The sequence below is a fragment of the Takifugu flavidus genome, chromosome 21 (assembly GCF_003711565.1).
Source record: "Takifugu flavidus isolate HTHZ2018 chromosome 21, ASM371156v2, whole genome shotgun sequence".
NCBI classification, from domain to species: Eukaryota; Metazoa; Chordata; class Actinopteri; order Tetraodontiformes; family Tetraodontidae; genus Takifugu; species Takifugu flavidus.
This window is the reverse complement of record NC_079540.1, coordinates 6047668-6068389: the sequence shown is the minus strand read 5'-3', so window position 1 is coordinate 6068389 and position 20722 is coordinate 6047668. Positions and strand designations below refer to the sequence as shown.

At 52.6% G+C, this 20722-nt stretch overlaps 1 protein-coding gene and 1 long non-coding RNA gene across 8 annotated transcripts; one reads left to right on the top strand and one right to left on the bottom strand.

Annotated features, from left to right (window-relative positions):
- Positions 1-2963: 2963 nt before the first annotated feature.
- Positions 2964-20549, bottom strand: hivep3a (HIVEP zinc finger 3a). 7 transcript variants are annotated; one of them, XM_057020381.1, is made up of 7 exons: positions 13441-13580; positions 7895-11138; positions 7005-7807; positions 6551-6684; positions 5684-5820; positions 4855-5312; positions 2964-4152 (listed from the first exon to the last, which is right to left on the bottom strand). In XM_057020381.1, exons 2-7 carry the CDS (start codon positions 10794-10796, stop codon positions 3811-3813), a joined length of 4776 nt encoding a protein of 1591 aa, XP_056876361.1. In that variant the 5' UTR covers positions 10797-11138; positions 13441-13580; the 3' UTR covers positions 2964-3810. The 7 variants fall into 7 exon arrangements, with proteins under 7 accessions (XP_056876361.1, XP_056876358.1, XP_056876356.1 ...); XM_057020378.1 differs by lacking the exon at positions 13441-13580 and adding an exon at positions 19930-20549 and having other exon boundaries at positions 7005-11138; XM_057020376.1 differs by lacking the exon at positions 13441-13580 and adding an exon at positions 19837-19994 and having other exon boundaries at positions 7005-11138.
- LOC130518073 (uncharacterized) lies at positions 13607-16563 on the top strand. Its single transcript, XR_008947922.1, has 3 exons — positions 13607-13744; positions 16182-16346; positions 16432-16563. It is a non-coding gene; the product is annotated as an uncharacterized LOC130518073 (long non-coding RNA).
- Positions 20550-20722: the final 173 nt, after the last annotated feature.

Here is a 20722-nt window from a genome sequence, read left to right as displayed (position 1 = left end):
GATGTTCAGATCACGAGTTCCTGTCGTTCACAAAACGTTAATTCATTTAAACATTTGCAAATAAAAACCTAAATTAGTCCATGAGTGGCGATAGTGGAAGTATCAGTATTGCACACACACACACACACGCGCGCGCACACACACACACACACACACACACACACACACACAACACACACACACACACGCGCGTCCTCCCAGTGACAACGTGGTTTGACCACATTGTGTAAACTTGAACAATAATATCTGATAAACTATCTCGGAAGCTAAAAATAACGAACAAAGATCGGATTTTCTTTGATCTTTTGGTCTGAATTTTCAACAGATAGAGCTCGACGTTGAACGAACACTTATAACTTCTCCAACTATTCCAAGTGCAGTTCGGTTTCCTGGGAGGAAACTAGGAACTTTGATAACTGCATAAAAAAAAAACGCTAGTTAATCATTGAGCCCAATTAACCTGACTAGTAAGTGAAATTTGTGTCATTTATCAGCTGTTGGACCGTCATAAAACAGCCCAAACAGCCTCACGGGGGATTGTTCCGATCAGGGAAAAGCATCAGTGCGGAAAGTTCACAAAAGGAGATTCTTCGGAATTAAGATCTCCAACAGGTTAAGGAATCAGAGAAATATCTGTTCCCAGACGCAGCGGAGCAGCGATGCGCCATGACAGAAAAATGTGCCCTTATTTGTTTCCCGCTTCCTGAAACCGCCGGGGCTGACGGAGGAATGCGGGACGGCACCGTGACAAACACGCCGCGATCGCAGGCTCCTTCGGAATTCCTCAGGGGTGGGAGCCAAGCGTGCGGGCCCTGACACAACAACCGCGCGTCCTCCGCGATAAAGCTGAGGCGGTGTCGTCAGAGGTGGCGGAATGATTAACCAGGGAGCAACAACAAGGGGAGCTGCAGGGCGAGGCCACCCGCACCAGCTTTAGGGTGTCTTCAGGTGTTGGGGCCCGGCCTCGCTACGGATAAATAACTGAGACTACAGTCATAGCATAACCCCCCCCCCCCCCCAGGACAGCACCTTCATGTGCAGCAGCTGACGTTAGCATTGATTGCTATTTTCAGGCTGTGGTTCCTTCCCAGTTTTCCTCCCAAACGATGCCAAATGAAGCTGAAACTTGGGACTCCATCGACAGAATGTTGGACAAAAAAGTCCAACCTGAGGGGTCCCCCTAACTGTCCTCCCCTCCCCTCTGTACGAGAGCTCTCCCAGGGAGCCCTGAACATTGTCATGGATTCTTCTCGCCCTCTCCACGAGTTCCTCACTCTGGGAGCCCTATTTTTGATTGATTTGAAGGATTTACGTCATGTCCATAAAAGGTCGGGCACAATTTGTATGGACCGAATCATTACCAGGGTCTGGAATGTGACACCAGAGGGTTTGCGCTAACAAACAGGAAGCAAGCTTCACAAATGATGGTGGAGATTAATGTAAGAGTGTAGAAGAGTGACTCACACTCTCACTCACACACACACACACACACACACACACACACCAAACCCTCCATGAAAAGATGAAAACATCGATAGCATCATCTGAGATCATCATCTCTGAGGTTCAATGGAAACTCTGACTCATGTTTTTCTTCAAATCACCAAATGTGTAACATCACACACGATCTTTGCAGCCACTTCAAAGCCATTCTTCACATAAGATCACACATTCCTAGAGTGCACAGTAACCTCAGAATCATAAGCGTTCTGTTTTTGTAGGACATTTTCATAAACACTGATGTGGGTCCCCCCCCGTAGGTGTTAGCATTTTGCTCCTACGTGTTTCTACAGTAGCTCAGAATGGACAAACAGGTTAAATATAGTTGTTTTTTTTAAATGTTTCACAGCAGTTATAATCCATCAACTTTGGAGCAAGAGGTTAAAAGTTTAGCTGAAAGTTCCTCAACTTTATCCATGATAAAAGATTTAAATCTCATCTTGGGACTCAAATCATAAACTAGTTCATGTCAACTTTCATTTAAGATCACTGAAATCCCCTAAAGACCCCACAAAGATAGCAGGACAAACTTGTGTGTAACTACAAGAAAGTAAACACCGATACCTTCGCCTTATGACGTCATCCCTCCTGAAGGCGGCTCTCTCCCGCCACCCAGCGGCCGCCTAGGAAACAACCGCGGTGCCTTCATGAACAGAGGACAAAGAAGTTATGTGTTCTGTGCAATAATTAAATATCTGCGTTGTTGTTGAGAGAAGAGAGTGAAAAGTTTAGATGGATACTGGACGAAAAACAAAAATGAAAAATGATGTTTTGAGAGGTTGTTGGCGGTTAAACGTCGTGTTCTCACACAACCACCGGGTGGCGCCACAGTCCGCAGATTTCAGGTTTTCGTCGAAGTGCCTTGAATTTATGAATGAAATCAACGTGGGTAAAAAATAAAGTGCTGGAAAACAAGAGACATAATACCGAAAAAGAGATGCGGTTGGTGTTGTTCACTGAGCTGCTATTAAAGGTTAAAAAACAACAACAAATCTGATACTAACTTCAGCCGATAAGGACGTCTCTGCTCCTAAACTGGGATTTAAAATCCATAGTTACTCTTTCGGGGTAATAAAATTGCGAGCATTTCCTAACTGGTTTGATTACATTATCTTGCTTCGGTTATAATTGAATTTTATCGTGTAAATTCCAGGTTAAAAATTTTCAAAATTCCCTCTAACAACGGAACATTTTTAAAAAGTCGTCTATTGGAGAGTTGCGATTAATTTATTCAATCAAAAAAAAAGTTCAATATTGAGCCCAACAAATGTCCATTTTGGGCTACCATAGCAACAGTAGCAGCACCAACGGAGGGGGACCGGGCTCAAAATGCACGTAAATATTACCCACCTGAATAATAACACAGTAATAAGAATCCGCGGGTCGTATTTGACGTTAAACTACTAAACAGATTTTACACGATGAACCATCGAAAACAAGGTTTCAATAAGCAAGTGACACAGTTTTAATATAAATCTGTAAAAATGAGCGTTTTAATGGTAAACATGAAAATGACAGTGATTGTATCAGTTAGAAAAAACAACACAAAAATACACGTATCTGTGAAAAAAAGGTAGCTACCGTACATGAAACAGGTTTCCTCTGAATATCAAATAGTCAGTGCACTGGAAAGGTCCGTCTGGAGCTCCTCTTCCCCGGTTTATTCCAAAAAAACCAAAAACAAACGGAGGATGATTGTTACCCTGCTTTTTTTTTTGCTTTTTTCCCCCCAAGAAACACAAACGGAGACGAGGACGGAACGAAACCCACAAATAATAACAGCATCGATAATAATCACAGCCTTCGAAAAAAAGGACGCTTCCCATCACAATCTTGACGTAAAATTGCACTTCAAAATACTGGTGGGGGTGAATAAATATTTTTCCTACAGTACATGAACGCAGCGGTTCGGACTCCAGCCGTCCAGCCAGGGAAGGAACGGGGAAACGCCTTGAAACCTTGTTTTCATTCCAGTTGCTTTTGCATATAGTACAGAATTTGCATAATAGCACATAAATATATTGACACCGATGACATCAAACGAGAGGGTAAAAAAAGATTTACAAAACGTACTGCATATCTAACGTCTGTATATATTACTCTTGCGTAACAGCGTCATCCAGAAGCCGCGTCCAAGTGCTGTTGTTGCCCTCCGTCTCCGGACCAGCGGCTGGTTCCGAGGCCGGTTTGCACTGTCCCGTAGACTCTTCCTCCTCTCTGGGTCGGTTCCGGGAGCGAGGAGTCTATTTTTTGGCTTTGGGGTGGGAGTTGGGGGGGTTGGGGTGGAACGCACGTCCGTGTGACCAGTGTTTACTTCCCTGGGCTGGGTTCTGCATGGTCCGGGGAAGCGGCCCGGCTCCCGGGCGAGGCGGCTCTGAGCGAATCCTGGCGCTGCAGCCGCAGAGGAGACCTGCGTTTGGGGGCGTCGCTGAATCTCCAGGAGGTGGCGGGGGGGTTAACCGACGGGCTGCTCACCAGGGTGTAGAGGGGCAGCAGCGAGCTGGGCTGGATCATGTGAATCCCCCCGATGGGAATGAGGACGCTGGGGGCCCTGCTGGGCCGCTGGGAGTGCAGGGGCAGGTGACGGAGGAGGTTGTCTGGCCCCCGCGTGCGCTGAGGGCCTATGTGGGCGGGGCCAACTTCATTTGCGCACTAAAACAACAAAGGAAATGGAGCTTTGGTGTTTGCTTCACTACATCTCACCATGTGAGTTAGCCTTCCCTGCTAATGAGCTACACATACATGCTGGGGGGGGGGGCATGAGTAGAAACATGGTGGTATGTGGACTCAACAGTGCCGTGGCGACAGGTATGAAAAGGTCGGGGGGGAGGAAGCAGTGAGGTTAGAGCCCTACGCAGCCACGGCCTCGGCGCCCAGATGTTTACATCAGATTCTGGGATTGACCACATTGTTCACGCTGGTCTCCGCTGGTCGGCGGGCCGGGCAAAAGGCGCCGCGCGTGTTTGTCAGCTGCGGTCTATTATTTTAAGGTGCGGAGCCTCAGGACTGGTCCGACTGGGAGAAAACAAGAGCGCAGCCTCTCCCAATCATCGTGCACCTTCTAAAATAACCCGATGCATTCGGCTCTATCTGTATTTGTTCAACATGTTGACTCACTGGGACCCGAGCGAGCCACACAGGATCGGCTCTGTGAGGCCCGAGTGGGTCTATTTAAGCCTGCGGGGGTAAACCCCCCCGAGCCATCGGGTCACAGGTGAGCGAAGGCTGCGGCTTTTGACCGACGGTAATTATACACGCGGCGTCGTGACGGACGGGCTGAAATGAAAACAATGGCGGGAGTCGGCAGGTAAAAAAGACTCGACACAGTTTAAGTCAGGCGCTGAAGGGACTCACCAGCCGAGTTGATGCCGCACCTCTGGAGGCAGCGTCCCCCGGGGGGCCTGGAGGCACGGGCGGCTCCGGCATGAGGGCCGGGAGGATGGGAGAAAGACCTGGAAATGGAGAAACTGGCCTGGACGTGGACAAGGAGAGAGGCGAGGGGGGCGTGGAGGTCCGGAGCGGCCCGGGAGATGGGCTACGAGGGGGTTTTTGAATGGTGGCGGGTGCGGTGCTCGGAGACGGGGAGCCTCCGGGGGACGATGAGGCATCCAGGCGTCTGCGGGCGAACAGGGCCCTCCTGACACTGGCCGAGCTCTTCTGGGCGGCGCCCCCTGCAGGCTGCGGGGCGCAGCGGTCCGGGCCAGGACGCCCGAGCTGTGAGGACCCGTGGGGACCTTCAGACGTGTTTTCACCGTCCACGCCATCACTTTTCTTCTGTTCCACGCCGCCTTCTGAAGGCCTTTCACACATGCCTACACACAAGAATTTAAATATGTGCTTAGCCGACACGTTCTGCAGATCTTCTGCACTAGAATCCCCCCAAGAACCACAGCCCAGGCAGCACCGGACCCCCCCCCCCCATCTGCTGTGTTAGCTTAGGTGTAAAAAAATGTGCTTATAAGGAGGAGCCCAGAGAGTATTAAGTATGAGGAAACTGTCGCATCCTGCCATTTTTGCACACAACCAACAAGAATATCCAGCAGGGCTCTCCTTACAGTTGGGGGGGGGGGGGGTTGTGGAAGGACCCATATGGCCAGTCAGCCTCTCAGCTGTCATTTGTGATGACAAAATATTCCCTTCATCATAATAAATATGGTCATAGTGACGTGACAGAAGTCTCTACCTGGATTTGTCCCACCTGGGGGGGCTTCGTTCCCAGACACCTTCAGCCTCAGGTGTTCGGCAGCGCTTCCTATTGGGACTGTGGTGCTGACGCACCGAGAGGCACCGGCTCCGGCCGCCGAGGGGTCCAGGTTTGATCTGCAGGTGTGTAGAGAGCAGAGAAGCTTGTTTAATGGTCCCAGCAACCATCAATACGGGCGTAGCCTGATACACAGGCGGTCGTCATCCAGCAGAGCTCCAGGTTTCTGCTACAGTGAGGACACGCTGGGCCCCGGGGTCCCCCATGCCTCAGAGCTGCCCACCCCCATCCCAGTCCCCACCCCCATCCCAGTACAGACCAGGGACCTGAGGTCCTTTCACTCTTCAAAAAGACCAGAGGCTGAGTGAGAACAGTGTGAGAACCTTTGTGATATGCACCCTCGGCAGCTTGGAACCTTGGTCCTTCTACTCCTTCTGCTCCAGACAGACTGAACAGAAGGTCAGAGGATGCGTCACCGGAAGGCGGCGGCGAGCATCAAACGTGAGTCACAACAGTGTTCAGATAGCTCCCAGACCCCCAACCGATCCAGAACCACCTGCACAATAGACACAATGCCTGGAAAAATGTTCCCCTGAACCGACCCCCAGCACAGAGCCGTCCTCCTGGTGGTGCTGATGGACTCTCTGCAGGTGCACAGGAAGCGAGACGGTTTCCTGGCTCCGGCGCCTCAACAGACGGTCTCAGCCAGGGTCTGAGCTGTCCAACATGGTGGACAGATTAACAGTTTCCACAGCGAAACGCAGTAGGCGAGGAGGGACATCGCGTTCGTTCTCTAAATAGTCGTTACGTCACCGGTTTGTGTTCCACGCCGAGCTGGATGGTACTCACCTCGTCTCAGAGATCAGCTGGATCTCCTCCTTGTCCTCCTCCTTCTGCTGGTTTGCTCTGCCCTGTCCTCCCACGGCTCCCAGCCCCTCCCTGGTTGCGTCCTGGGCTCTGCTGTAGGACTGGCTGGTGTAGACCTACACTCAAAAGAGACACGGGCAAATTCACCAACTCTGCTGCAGCAGAGGGACAAAGATCAGGAAGACTCGTTCAAATCGCCGCATAAACACAAACTTGGCACTGAAAAACTCAGTGGCTCCTCCTGGAGGTCAGGGCAGGAACTTTAAAGGTCTAATCTTGGAACGATCACACATTTTTCCTGCATTGTTTTCCTACTGAAGGTGACACCTGTGTGTAGCTTCCCTTCTCCAGGTGTGGAGCTGCAGCCACCACGCAGATATTCACAGATGTAAAGTTCATTTCTAGACCTGCAGACTGTTGTGAGTGTTGCAATTACCTCCCTCCTTTTGTCCTCCTGCTCCACGGACTCAGTGGTGCTGGCAGACATGGGGGACGTGGTGTAGATGGAGGGGCTGAGTCTCTGCTTGCAGTTCAGCAGTGCCAGGGCCGTTTTGCTGGAGAGGCCAGGCGGGTTGGGGTCATAGCCGGCTGTGGACCAGGACGAATAAACTGAAGGCTTCTGTTTATCCAGGGCGGAGGGGTTTGGTTTGGTGTAGTTCAAATAGCACCAGCTATTACATGTGCTGGGCAGCAGGCTGGGGAACGATGGGGCAACACCTGGGAGAGAAGGACAACTGCTGGCCAGACGGGACTGGATCTGCCCCTTCACTTCCTGATTGACTATCTCCACAGAGGCATTGTCAAAACACCCCTCCCTCCGCTCGTCTTCGCCTTCTTTTACCCTTTTTTGCTGCTGCTGGGACTCAGAGTGGATTTCGATACTGCTTGAAGGGGAAAGCATGCGCTTGTTGCTCCCTGACCCAGATGTCCTCTGGTCAACAGACCTGCATTGTAGATCTGAGTCTAGGTCTTTGTAGTCTGGGGCTGGGAGAGCGGTACGTGGCAGGAGATCATCGCCCTTCTCTCGGGGCCTGGGGGCGGCCTGTGACAGTGTGGTGTAGATGGCACATGCTAAGGTGAGGGTGTCTGTTTGTAGCCGCACCGCTACTGCTGGAGACACAACTGGGTGAAGTAACTCCTGACTGGAGGTGATGCGAGGAGCCGACGGAGAAACGCTGGAGTCACACCCACGGACCTCTGAATAATCATCGCGGGGTAAAGGAATCTCCAGCTTCAACCCTGTAGACATGGGGAGATAATGAGCCCTGGCTGCCCCCGAGGATCCATGTGAGGAATGAGGCTGTGGTGTCTGAGGAGGGGCCTGACCTTTATGGATGTGGGACGCCTGTTCTTGCACAGGTTCCACGGATTTAAGGGACAGATGAGCACTGCCTGTCGAATGCAGCCCGAGTTCCCACTGAGAGGGGATCTCGTTGCTTTGTGATCCTCCTGTACTGGGCAGGAGGGGCTCACTGGTCAGGGAAGCAGCAGGGGGTGGACTGCAGCGCAGTTCTGAAAACGGGCCTGTTGGCAAGGGTAGGCTTGGACTAACCCGTTCGGGGCTTCGATGGTTTGGTGCACGACCGCGCTCTTCCTCTTCGTCGTCAGGATCCATGACTGCAGTGTGGCGTATGAGAAGACATTTTCTTCTTTCCTTCCACCCAACTGCAGATCGTTCAGGGGACAAGCAACTGTAGTCAAAGGACTTGCTGCGGGTTTCGGTCAGGATGGTGCTCGATTGTGGGTCATGAGGGGCCTGTTCTGATGCCGAGCGCCTCATCTCTTTATACTGATGTACTCCAGGGACTGTCAGCATGTTCGGAGCTCTTGATTTCCTCACTGACGGGGATGTTGTGATCTCCATGTCGGGTCTGTTTGACTCTTCAAAGGATGTGGACCGACTGGACGCATAAGATGCGCTACTGTCCTGACTAGGGCTCCTGGGCAGGGACACGGAGTCAAAGCTGGACTCCCCAGAGGACTGAGCAACCTCAGCCAGACGTAAGCGCTTCTTCTTTGGAGGAAGTTTCTCAATAGGCAACTGGGACAGTGAAGGGCTCCTCTGTGGCCACTGAAACTCATCTGGTTTCTCTGACTGTTTCACTGTAGAAGGGGCTTCTATTGAAGAACCTGCGCTCATGCCGCAATCTTCTGTGACAAAGATTTCCGGAACCTGGACGCTGTGTTGACGGACTAACCTTCGGGTTGTTTTTGACGACTCCTGCTGAGGTGGTTTTTGATGGAGCAGGGGGGTTTCCTCGTGAGGTGGAGAACTTCTGCTCGCCTCAGTTGCTTGATTGTCACTGGACAAGGACTCTTGTTTCTCAAAGGAACTGGTGTGTTGAATAACTGAGCAGGTGTGAGGCGTTTGTCTTCTGGGGGCGCCATAGGCCACATCGTTTTCATCCGTGTGGTGTCCTGAAAAGACACCAGGAGAAGATGGGTCGTCAGATTCGAAACTCTCCTCTTTCCTCCTCTTGCGCAAGGCTGAAGCTCCTGCTCTGGCTGACTGGTTCGTTAACTGTGAGCACTTCATTTGACTAATGACCACCTCATTTCTGGGCTGAGGCACCTGACACAGGTTCTGCCTGTGCCTCTGAAAACCTTCCCAGTCTTTGCACCCAGTTCCACAGGTTTCACACTCGTACAGACGTTCCCGCCCTTCCTTGTGATCGGGCACCCTGGTTGGACAGTCGGGATGAAACGGATGAGAACCTTCAGGGTCAAGTTCAGCACTGAGAGGGATTTCAATAGCCGGCTGTCGCTTCAGCATTCCATAACGGCGAGACGACAACCTTTCAGATGTTTGCTTTTCGTCGAAGGACTGGCTGGAGCGGAATTTACCGGAGCCACAACTGGAGGAGTCCAGCGAACTCTGGGCGGAGGGCATGGAATGACTTCTCACCAGAGGGGAGGGCGTTTTGTCGGCTGGTTTCTCCACGTTTAGAGATGAATGATGAAACTTTTCACAGGGGACTCCCATAGTGATGGATCCGCTGGTTTTAAATCCCAGATCCACAGCTTTGGGGGCCTGAATAAGTGTCCCTTTCATAGACAAAGACTTCAGAGACTCAGAACTATTCTTCTTGGACAGTGAGAACCGCCTGGGTTTTACCCGATCGATTTTACTGGTGTCTACCACGGCCTCATTGATGGTGATGAGTTTGGTGATATGGTCAATGACCTGTTTCTTGGGGACCGTGAAGGGGACGACCTTGTCCTCCTGGCCCTGGTGCTGCTGGTTGTGTTGCCGAGGCATTCTCTGTAGGTGTCCCAGACGTCCATACTTGCCAAGGATTATCTCTGCATAGCTTTTGACGCTCGTGTTTGCGGGGCTTTCCTGTGCCTGCTCTGTACTTTCTGAGCGAGAGAAGTATCCCGATTCGGTGCTGCCTTTACTCCCAGACGTTAGCAATGAGGCCTTTTCATCAGGCGAGTCTTGCAGGCCATGTTTCCCTCTGCTCAGACGCAGGGCCAGTCTTTTTTTCACAGCGCAGGAGTCTCCATTTCCACCGGTCCAGTTTTTGGAGCAGTCTATTTCCTGACTCTTGAGCGACGCCACGCCTTGTTTTTCTGTGTTGGTCAATGCTGACGACAACTGCTGGGTTTCATCTTCTGACTCCGTCGCCTGTTCCTCTAAAGATCTTGGCTCCCCTACGGCCAGACCTGCCTTTACCCTGTGTGTGTGGGATTTGCGATGCTTGTACAGGTTGCTCTTGGTCTTAAAGGAGAATCCACAGGGGCCACATGGGTAAGGTCTTTCACCCGTGTGTGAACGTATGTGTTTTTGTAGGACACTGGGCTTCGCACATGCACGGCCACAGTAAGTGCAGACATATTTGCCTGGCCGTTGAGGCTTTCGCTCCCGTTTCTGTTTCGGGGTCCCTTCCTGGGTAGTCTGGGTGGGACCCCCTGCTGAGGAAGGTGGGCCTTCTGGTGAAAAACCTGACGGTTCTGTTGCATTTGTTGCTTCATCTTTGTGTTCCGCCAAAGAGTCGGACTCGATACTCTGCCGCTGGTGCCTGAGACGTTTGCGCTCGGGATGCTGCCGCCGTGAATGTTTGGGCTGCTGGAGGGTGCCATGGGGTTTGGAGGAGCCGGCTTGCTGTTGCTGATGTGGTGGTGGGGGGGGAGGCTTTGACTGGCCTCTGGGATGAGACTCTGACGGGCAACGGCCTTGCCCTCCGGACTGCTCCCCTGTCGTCAGGCAACCTTGCGGGGCCTCCATAAAATGAAGATGCAGCCTCAGGTAGACCAGTGGGATGTGTCTGCCTGTATCAGGCTACAGAGTTCACACCAAATCATTAACCGGTAATGACTTTATAAGCAACTTATTCCCTCACAGCCGTCATAACCTCTTCTTAGGTTGCGCAAGTATTATTATTGATGGTCGTCGCCATCAGACGCAGAAAGAGGGTGTCAGGTGATAAAACCGGAACATGTCAGGCACCGCGGAGGAGGTCCTCTTCTCTGCTGACCTTGAGCCTCCCATCACGGAGCCCTCAGGAAGTGTGAGGAGCAGCTGACTCTGTTAAATGGCGTCCACTGTTTCTTCTTTCTTCAGGAAAATCTGCAAAAACAAGCAACTCTTGAAAGGCTCCTGCAAACAATTCACCACTGAGGCCGCAGACAACCCTCCAACCCTCCCCAAATATGGAATACTTCACGTTACATAATAACTGTATGTGTCATAACAAGCCGCTTTGACCTTCCCTGGCAGCTGAGCACCATGATCTGAATGGTTTATGTAATATTTAGGTATAAAAATATATCAGAATCAGCCGGAAACTGGATTCAGTTTAGTTCAGAAACCTTCTAATAACTGTAACTTGCAGAAATTAACTTATTAAATTTAAATTTAGGCATTTAAATGAGTCACATAAGGGACGCTGTGGTGACTCGGTGGAGATGCTGGAGAGACTTTTTCTGTGCCATCGTACTGAAACAGTAAACAAGGCATCCCACGCGCTGGCCAGCTGGTTTTGACACCCACGTTCTGGTGGAAGTCGGCAAAGCTGCTGGATCGTATCCAAATTACAGACGAGGGTTTGATAAGCGTCTCCGGTCGTGGGAGGAAAAATACACCAGCAGTCGAAGCGTAGCTGTCCTCCAAAACCCAAAACCCGTGCCGGCACGCACCGCGGGTCTGAAGTGAATGTAGGTCGGACGGTCGTGCACAAGCAGGAAGAAGTTTTGGAGAAGAGCAAAAGATTTAAATCTTTTTTAAATCAAGCGACACGTCTGCTCGTTCACACTTGGTGGAATTTTCTTTTGCACCTCAGACGGTGTCAACGAAGCTAGCAGGATGACGTGTTGCTCATCTCCCTGGATGTGTGTTCTGGCTCTTGGGTGACTGTTGCGTGAGGTGTGAACCCTCCACCAGGTGGTCGAACTCCCCCTGTGAGGCATCTTCACCAGCCGGCTGTGAAACCCCGCAGGGGTGAGCTTAGGGAATGCAGGAGCTCAAACCTTTGGTGGCTCTCAGAAAGTGATTGGATGCTGCTTGAGACCTGGCCAGAATGTCAGCGGTATCAACGGGTCACGTCACATCGTGCAAGATAAGGTTTCTCAAACGCTCACAAGGTGAGAGGACGGCGTATTAAACGGCTTTTCAAAAACCTCCTCAATTTCCTCTCCTCACACCAATGGGCACCCAGTGGTAGTTCCTATGGTAACGGCCCTAAACCATGCGGTAGCAGATGGAAGGAGAGCTGGAGGGCTAAATTTATCTTCCAGCATCCTCACCGGCAGGGGAGAGGGAGAGAGGGAGGCATGTAAAGGTGCCGTACTCCCAGAAGCTACAGCATTTTCAGGAGGACGGTGCCCATCTCTGAAGAAAATCAATAATGTGAGAGCGATGAGCGCGTAACGCGTCGACGCTGTTGTTTCAGAGAAAACCGGGAGGAAAATGCACTGCAGCGTGCAAAAGGAAGGCAAAGGTTCTCTCCAATTTCTAAACAAGAAGCTCAGCAGACAGCAGGGAGGAAGCACCTGACCCAAAACTCTCAAAATCTCCAAAAACTGGCTTTTTTTTCTTTTACCACACATTCGCCACGTTCAATTCACAAATAAGCGCAGGGATCTAAAATGTTCCATTTATACAGCAAAAATGACAGATTCCAGCCCAAAACTGTCCGGCCCACGTTTGGGTGCATTAGCATCTCCCGAATCACGTGACCAAAGGATGGTTAAAGCACCACATTAGCATACACCAGGAAAACTACGACAGGAGCAGCTGAGGAGAGCAGATCAGACCAAAGTTCTGATTTAAAAACTTCAGAAGTGACGTCAGTGAGAGCGCTGGCAAACAAACAAACAAACAAACAAACAAACGCACCTTCATCAGAAGCCTGAGTGTGGCGCTCCCGGGAGACAGAGGAGAACCTCTGGGAACCAGAGCATACGTAGCCAGTGTGTGTGTGTGTGTGTGTGTGTGTGTGTGTCCGCTACCCTGTCGACAGGAGCAAATGCCAAACAGGAGGTGGATGTACAGCACAGGGAGCTCATTCAGTCCCAGCCTGAGCTGCCATACGTACACGTCCCACGGACTCCCTCACTGTACGCACTCTTATTCATTCACACACTCTTGCTCTCTCACTCTCACACACTCTCTCTCTCTCTCTCTCTCACACACACACACACAGCCAGCCTCGCCGCACCGTCTTCACTGCAACAACAAACCTCCTCTCCTCTCTGCACAGGTCTCCACAGATGAATCCTGCATCTTCTCCGTCCTCCACTGATGGAGCAGCAATAACAAAGACCTGAATGAAAATCCCTCCATCCCTCCCTCCATCCCAAAATCCTCCCATCACCTCGCCCACGATGCACCGACGAGCATCGGCATCTCTTCCCCCTGGTTTGCTCTTTACCTGGTAGCAGGTGCTGGCGTCCTCCGCTGGTGAATGAGTGGAGAGAGAGAGAGAGAGAAAAGATGAATGAGAGTGACGGAGGGGCGATCGAGCCGCCGCTCTACGTGCACTGGGCTGAGAGCATGAGGAGTATGAATGAGGAGGAGGGGACGTTCCCGGGGGTTATCTCCACCTCCTCCATCCACACATACTCCCACCCGCTCGGCCCTCCTCTGGGCCAGAATGGAGCGGCGGTTCCTTGTTCGGAAGTTGACGTAAGCCTGTTCCTTTTGGAGGCGGACTGCGCAGCTGGAAAAGCTAAGAGGTACGAGGGCACGGGGCGTATTCGGCATTTTAATCTGACTGGAGGCAGCGGGGGTGACGGGTGGGGGGTGGGGGGGGGTGGAGGTTACTTCATATTTTAAAAAGACAGCTTCCCCATTCAGTTTTCATTTTCCAGAGCAGAGGGAGAGGAAAAATCCTGGAAAATCTGAGCCCCTCGTGGAACGAGAGCCCAGGCAGCTCGGACATCACCACCCCCCCCTTCCCAACACGCACACACACACACACACACACACACACACACTTTTTTCAGCACCACCAAAGCTTGTGGCCATGCGGAGCTCTGAGGGAATAGATGGTGGAGGGAGTCGGCCACTCATCTGGCCGGGTATCAAAGGGAGGGGGGGGCTGGAGGGTCCATCCTAGAGCCAGCAGGGTAACTCTGACTGGGGGTCCTGAGGTTTGGGAAGAGCTAAACAAACCATAAATAGTCTCCGCTGCAGCCATGATTCTGGAGCCAGTTGCTCTTCTAAAGACCCTTGTGGTGGAGGATCAAGGCTCTTCCAGAGAAGAATAATAATGTCCTCTGAAAGTGTTTTGATTTCCACAATGACGTCACAGGCTGCCAAAGGACCGCCTGTTACCGTGGAGGATTTGATCTGAGCCTTTCTGGTTGTGCGTCACCCGTCTCATCATTTGGGAAATCGCCGGCGGTAATCTGCATCAGGGAGGACTTTAAAGGGACGGAGGCGGGGACCAGTGACCCCCCCCCCAGGTGCCACGCTGCAGACGCAAGGTCGAGGAAGAACCACCTGAGGGGGTTGATTGATCCAGGCCCAGTAGTGTGGCAGGAAAAGAACCCCGGACAGAAAAATAAACAGTCTCTCCGACCGGTTCTGCAGAAAAGTCCGAATGGCTTGTCCAAGTCAGTAGGCGCTGTCTCTAGGGTCCAGGGGTATGCTACCCTCCTGGTTGTCCATCAGGCTGATGGACAGGACATTTAAAGACATCCTCTGCAGGTTGAAGACTTGCTAATACGCTAAGTGCTAAAATTTGAGCCCAGAATCAAAGGATCCAATGACATGAAAGATCTCCACCACAAACCGGGCCTTTCTGTCGTTCCTCCGGCTAAAGAAATTAGCTGGGAATTTTTAGATCCTGATGGCTTTTAAAGATCTAAAGAGGGGACTTGTGGAGTTGAGATGATTCTGTTTACTATGGCTATCGCTGAGACACCGGATAAACAAGTTATTTGTTATTTAGACTGTGCCACAACGCACTCTCAGAGGGGTAATCGCTGGTAAAAATAGTCCTGGTGGGTATTTAAGAGCAGAGGTCCGCTAACAAAAGGTCCATTTAGCTACACGCTGAAATCATATTTAGGACGGCGTCAAACTATAAGAGGAACAAGGAAATAAAGTACAAAGAGGCTTTTGTGCCAGCGAAGAGAAAACAGGATGAAAATAGAAGAAAGGCTAAATATGGGGGGGGTGTGGCTATATTTGTCCCCACATCTTAATTTGGTTGTTTCTGTCAGTGTTTGTGGTTTCAGGGTGAGGCCGACCGACTGGAACTGGGATTCTGTTTGCAGAAACCGGCTCCTGTCAGGTGGACCTGCTGGGGAGGCGACGTTTGGATCTGTGCCGGCTGATACTCGCCCACACGGGGGGAAGGGGGGGGGGGGAGCGCTGGCCAAGGAGAGGGACCAGGACAGGAGGGAACTGAATCTGTTACGTCAGCGATTATCAGATGCTTGGTGCAGCCGTGCTAGAGTGACATGGGTGGTTCAGTCCAAGAAATGTGCTTACGTGCTAGATTAGCGCGAGTGGCTCCGCCCTCTGTCTTTGTTGACATTAGTCAGAAGGGCGTCCTCCTTATCGACGCCGGCTCTGTGGTCACCCTCAACCAGTTGTGGAAAATTCCACACGTTATACTGGTCCAGTGGGTAAATAAGCTGAAGGGGCAGAAAGAACTCAGTCTGGGCGTGGAGCCGGGCCGGCTCTGCCCTGATGCGGGTCGATGCTAACGCCGCGCGGCGCTCAATGATGCGTTCAATGCTAAACGGGCGACGGAGAGGAGTTTTGCTTTAATTGGTCCACAAAGACTCAGGGAGCGGCTCTTTCCATGGAAAACCTGGCTCCGATTTTCACCAGTGTGAAAGCAAACCTGCTCAGACCTGGAGGGGAGGTGACGCCCCCCCCCCATGTTCCCGTCTCACCGTCAGACCGCCACGAGTCCAAGAGTCTCCCCTACAGGGACCAAAAACGGGGATTCCATTCCAGAGTCAGCTGGAATGTTCTACCATGTAAAGCAGCGCGTCATTGTCTGACCCCCCCCCCCCCCCCTCAGTCATTGTCTGACCCCCCCTCAGTCATTGTCTGACCCCCCCCCCCCCCGTGACGGTGGCTGGCTGTGAGGTTTAGAGCGTGCAGTGAGTCAATGATCTGTTTTACGACCTGCCGGGTTTTCTGTGCTTACAGGAAGTGAGAAACGCCTTCGCCGCCATGGAAACTCCATCACGCAGGGACACAGCTGACGTTACATAAGAGGGTGACCTGAGGGCCCGCAGAGAACAGGTCCAGGACCGGTCCAGGAACAGGTCCAGGACCGGACTGCAGAGCAGCGTTTGTTGCTCTGCCCCTGCGGTGCGTTCGAGCGTCGCCTCCTCTCATCTGCTCCAGAGGTGAATGATGCAGCAGAAAGATAAAATCCACCTTTTCCCGTCCTCAGAAACGTCCCCAGGTTTGGTTCCGAGGCGACCGCGGCATCTTTTTAGTGGCGGTTTGACCTCCTCCTCTGTGGGTCTCACAGAAACCTGGTGGAAGTCTCCACGGTGTGCGCTGGTGCGTAAAACACCCCCGGTGGGCTGGTAAAGAGGTCAAAGAAGAGCCGTTGCATCTCTGGGGCCTCTGCTACCAACACACCTCCCCAGGAGCCGCCTGTTAGCATGAGGCCCTTCCACCCACCACCTCTAGGGGCACCAGCGCCATCCAACCCCTTCCAGGGGGCGAGTGGGGTGGGGGGGGGGGGGGGGGGGGGGGAGGGTGTCTGATGTTGCACACGTTGAAACAAGCGCTTGTTTTAATCCCCCAACACTTGACACCAAATCACTGAGCTCAGGAAACGGCGCACACACACACACACACACACACACACACACACACACACACACACACACACATACACACACACACACACACACACACACAGGCGTCAGAGTCGAGTGTCTCCTCTTGTTAACAAGAGTCGCTCGCCGACAGAGAGAAAATCTGTTTGCTTACGGCAGTTTTGACATTAAAGCCGAGTCTCTGCAGTTGAGGGAAGTCCTGAAGATTAATGACCGGGGCCGCTGCGGGGTCCCCTACTGCCTGAATATCTGCGTGTGTGTGTGTGTGTGTGTGTGTGCGCGTGCACCCGCGAGCGACACGTCCTTAATCACCCCCGGGTTTTGCAGCAGGAAGCGGTGATTTATGACCTCTGTAGTCTCTCACAGGGAAACAAACGCTGGTCTGCAGGTTGGGAGGCGAGAACGTGCACGTGGACGAGACCCGGTCCAACCGGAGAAGAACAAGTCCAGCATCACGCTCGGTAACCACGGCGAGCGCCGGTTTCCTGCCCCCGCGGGGATGGTCCGTGTGGTTCCACGAGACCCAGAGGAGAGCAGAGAGACCCGTTCTCCACGGCTGGACCTGGACCTGGACCTGGACCTGGACCTGGACATGGACCTGGACCTGGACCTGGACATGGACCTGGACCTGAGCTGAGGAACCCCAGACAGCCTGTGTGACGTGTCCCCAGCCACACGTCATCAGCGAGACGTGCGCGTCCTCACATTTCACCTGCTACCAAGGACGATGTGACGAGCGGCGTGTGAGCGATGAGGCCCCGCCGGCACCTCCGTGAGGACGGAATGCATGAATGTCAATGTTGTCCGCTGCCCTTGGACGGACAGAGGAACCTTTGACGGGGCAAACGCCGAGCCCGCGTGCTGTGACGGAGCTAACCTGGGGTCCTGCCCACAGACCTCTGGTCCAAACCGGAGAACGCCAGAGAAAACCAGTCAAACCACGGTCAGACCGGAGACTAAACCCCGATGACATCAACGGGAGGATCATCAGCCTCCAGAGGACGTCGTGAACCCGCCTCCTTCCTCTGTCGTCCCTTTAAATGTCCCCACCGTGGGCCGCAGAGATGCATGAGGTCCGTTTTTCCTCCGCCGCCTCCAGAGTGATTGATGGAGGCTGGTGGCGCCGGAAGCTGATTGGTGGGACACGGAGCGGAGTGGCGGGCCGGTCCGTGTCCTGCGGATCCTCCCCGAAGGTGAAGGACAATGCTGGGAGGAGAAAGATGACAACAAGCAAGACCGCCAGACCGTTCCTCAAGGCCCCAGGAGGAGGACACGTCCTCTGGAGGACAAATAAGGGGCAGGAAAACTGCCCCCCCCCGATACTGCGACAAACATGGCGAAGGTTCCGGCCCAAAGGCCGCTAATGCTCCCTGTTGTGTTAGCATCGGTGTCGCTACATGCGGCAAATAAAGCCCAGCGGTCACCGTCAACACGTTAAGGAAAAACGTTAAAAGCGACATCTGGAAGTGGGCGTGGCTTATCCGGTGGCTACCAGTAGAGGGCGACAGACAACACAGGAAATATTAAAGTTTCCAGGCCGATTCCTTGATTAAATGGCGTTATTTCACACCCAGAGGATCATTTTTGGTGGCCCAAAAGGCGCCGGGAGCTTTCGGGGAATCAGCTTATGGTAAATCTCTTAATAGAGCTCATTTGTCGGGAGGATGACGGGGAGCTCCCCCTGCTGTGGTGCTGCAGCAGCCGCCACATCTGTCCTCAGATGCCCTCTAATCCAGCAGGAGAGCCTCCACGCGCGGATCCCCCCCTTCATTAACGCGCTCGGAGTCCAACCTGCAGTCAGAACCGTCTGCCAAAACCCACCCCGACACGGGACGTTCCAGATTATCCCGATCATTTAAGCCCTGTTGAGATTACGTAACGTTATCGGCGGTTTGATCCGCGCGCATCAGAGCAGAAACGCATGAGAGCGGGTCGATGCGTGGAGAAACGCTCCGGTTCTCAGGTGACGTCATGCGGGAACGTCCGAGCGCCTGATCCCGAACCAAATCCCATTCAGAAATTCACAAATTCGACCAGAAAACGCATGGAAGCGAGCTTTCCGTGGCAATTCCTGTTTGGAGCGGTTTCACGCGTCTAATAAAGGAATTCGTCTTTCCTAAATGGACTTAATCTGGCAAACGTGGACCGGTGGTTCTGAAATTGGTGCTTCGCGGAGCTTTGAGGCGATAACTGGGGAATAAAAGAGGCGGCACTTTGTGGACGATGGTTTCAAAAATCAGCCGAGAATTACTTTATGTCATCCGTAAGAAATTGAAACAGTTTGCTCATGAATGGAGTTCGGTTCGATAAAAACCCAAATGCCGATGAAAACACCTGTGCACCACAGCGTCAGAGGGACCGTGTGCGGGGCCGCGGTCAGCGGGGGAAAGGCAACGGCGACCCGGGCAACATTCCGCCAGCGAACAGGCGTCAGACTCCGGTGTTCCGAGGCAGCGCCACGAACCGAACCATGCAGTTCTGCCACTACCGAGGGCGTCAAGCTAACAGGAACAGCATAGCCGCCGAGCGAAGCCACTTCAAAATAAAAGCTGCCACGGATCAGGCGGGTGTTTTTTCGTACCATTCCTTCTACACCGTAGCTGTTTTTCATTTTAAAAGACGCACGTCGCCATCGCGCAGCTGTGACACGCGGCTAACGTGCACGTGTGGCCGCTTTTATCAGGCGAGGCCGACCGTCAGGCGCTTATTTTGAAAGCGGCATCGCTCCACTTCCTGTCTCATTGCGTCCGATCGCGCCTGGCTTGCCGCAGCCCGCCACATCCTCCTTCCCCTCACAGACAATGAATGGAGCCAGTTTAAGGAGCGGACGAGCCCAGGACCACTTCAGGTAGCCTAACGCCCTTCCGTCATGTCCGCCAACATCACTGCAGACGCCAGACAGACCCGCATCCTTAGAAATGCTAACGCTAGGCATCCCAACGCTAGCCACATTTACCACATCATCCCCAGCCCAAAGCGGGCAGGAATAAAAACATAAATAACAGTACCTGTCCGAGCGCACCTGGGTGGAATAGAGCAGCGGGCCGCGTGCTGATATTTCCCAGAAGGAGCCGCTGACACTGAGAACGAGCTTTAATTACCTGCAGGATGCTCAACTTCACTTCTCTGCGGTGCGGCCACCGCTTCTCCAGCTGCGTCAAGTGGTGCGACACCACAAAACAGGAAGTGTTCGCTGGCGCCTTTCAAAATAAAAGCTGGAAAAGTCCCATCTTTGCTGGGGGAGGAAAAAGCAAAGTGCGAACGAATGCGGGCGATGCGTGTTCCGATGAGCGGGTGGAATAACTCGGTACCAACGCAGATTCAACGGGTTTCGGTCCGAGTACAGAGTTCTGATACCCAGGCATTAGACCGGAAATAGGCTGTTTTGTAGTGTTAAATCTGGAAATTGATGCACCACCTCACATAACCCACCACAGATGACCACATTTAGCCTAATTTACCTCAACACCTGATTCATCAAGTCTCTTGTCGCAGGTTTGTGTTCACCATCACACTTTTCTCCGTGATGGTGAACTCACCCTCCTCCCTAATTCTTGCTTTGTCAACTAAAGCTGGACCGCAGCGTCCAGTAGCCACATCGGAGGCTCTCAAACCGCATTAGAAATCATTCTGATTCGTTGTCAGAACGCACAAACAGTTTTCCAGGGGACCCATCAGGAACCCTCAGGGATCCTCTTAGCTTGTTTGTGTGTGGTTGCCAGGTCCCCCTCCCCCCCAAACTCCCAGAGGAGGGTGATTACTGCTGCCGATGATGAAGGTTGCCCCTGGGGAAAAACCCCGGAATACCAATCAACAGCAGTCAGAGGAGAGCTCCCGACCAGCGCTTGATCCCGTAACTGGCTTATGCAACCAATCAGAGCTCCACTCTGGATT

Bases quoted from the DNA above. Each gene is read 5' to 3' on its own strand.
- hivep3a (XM_057020378.1), bottom strand. From the start codon at position 10,796: ATGGAGGCCCCGCAAGGTTGCCTGACGACAGGGGAGCAGTCCGGAGGG. The intron at 5,821-6,550 runs GTGAGTACCATC...ACACACCTGCAG, and splicing joins CAGCTGATCTCTGAGACGAG to ATCAAACCTGGACCCCTCGG. The intron at 5,313-5,683 runs GTAGAGACTTCT...TCTTGTGTGTAG, and splicing joins CCCAGGTGGGACAAATCCAG to GCATGTGTGAAAGGCCTTCA.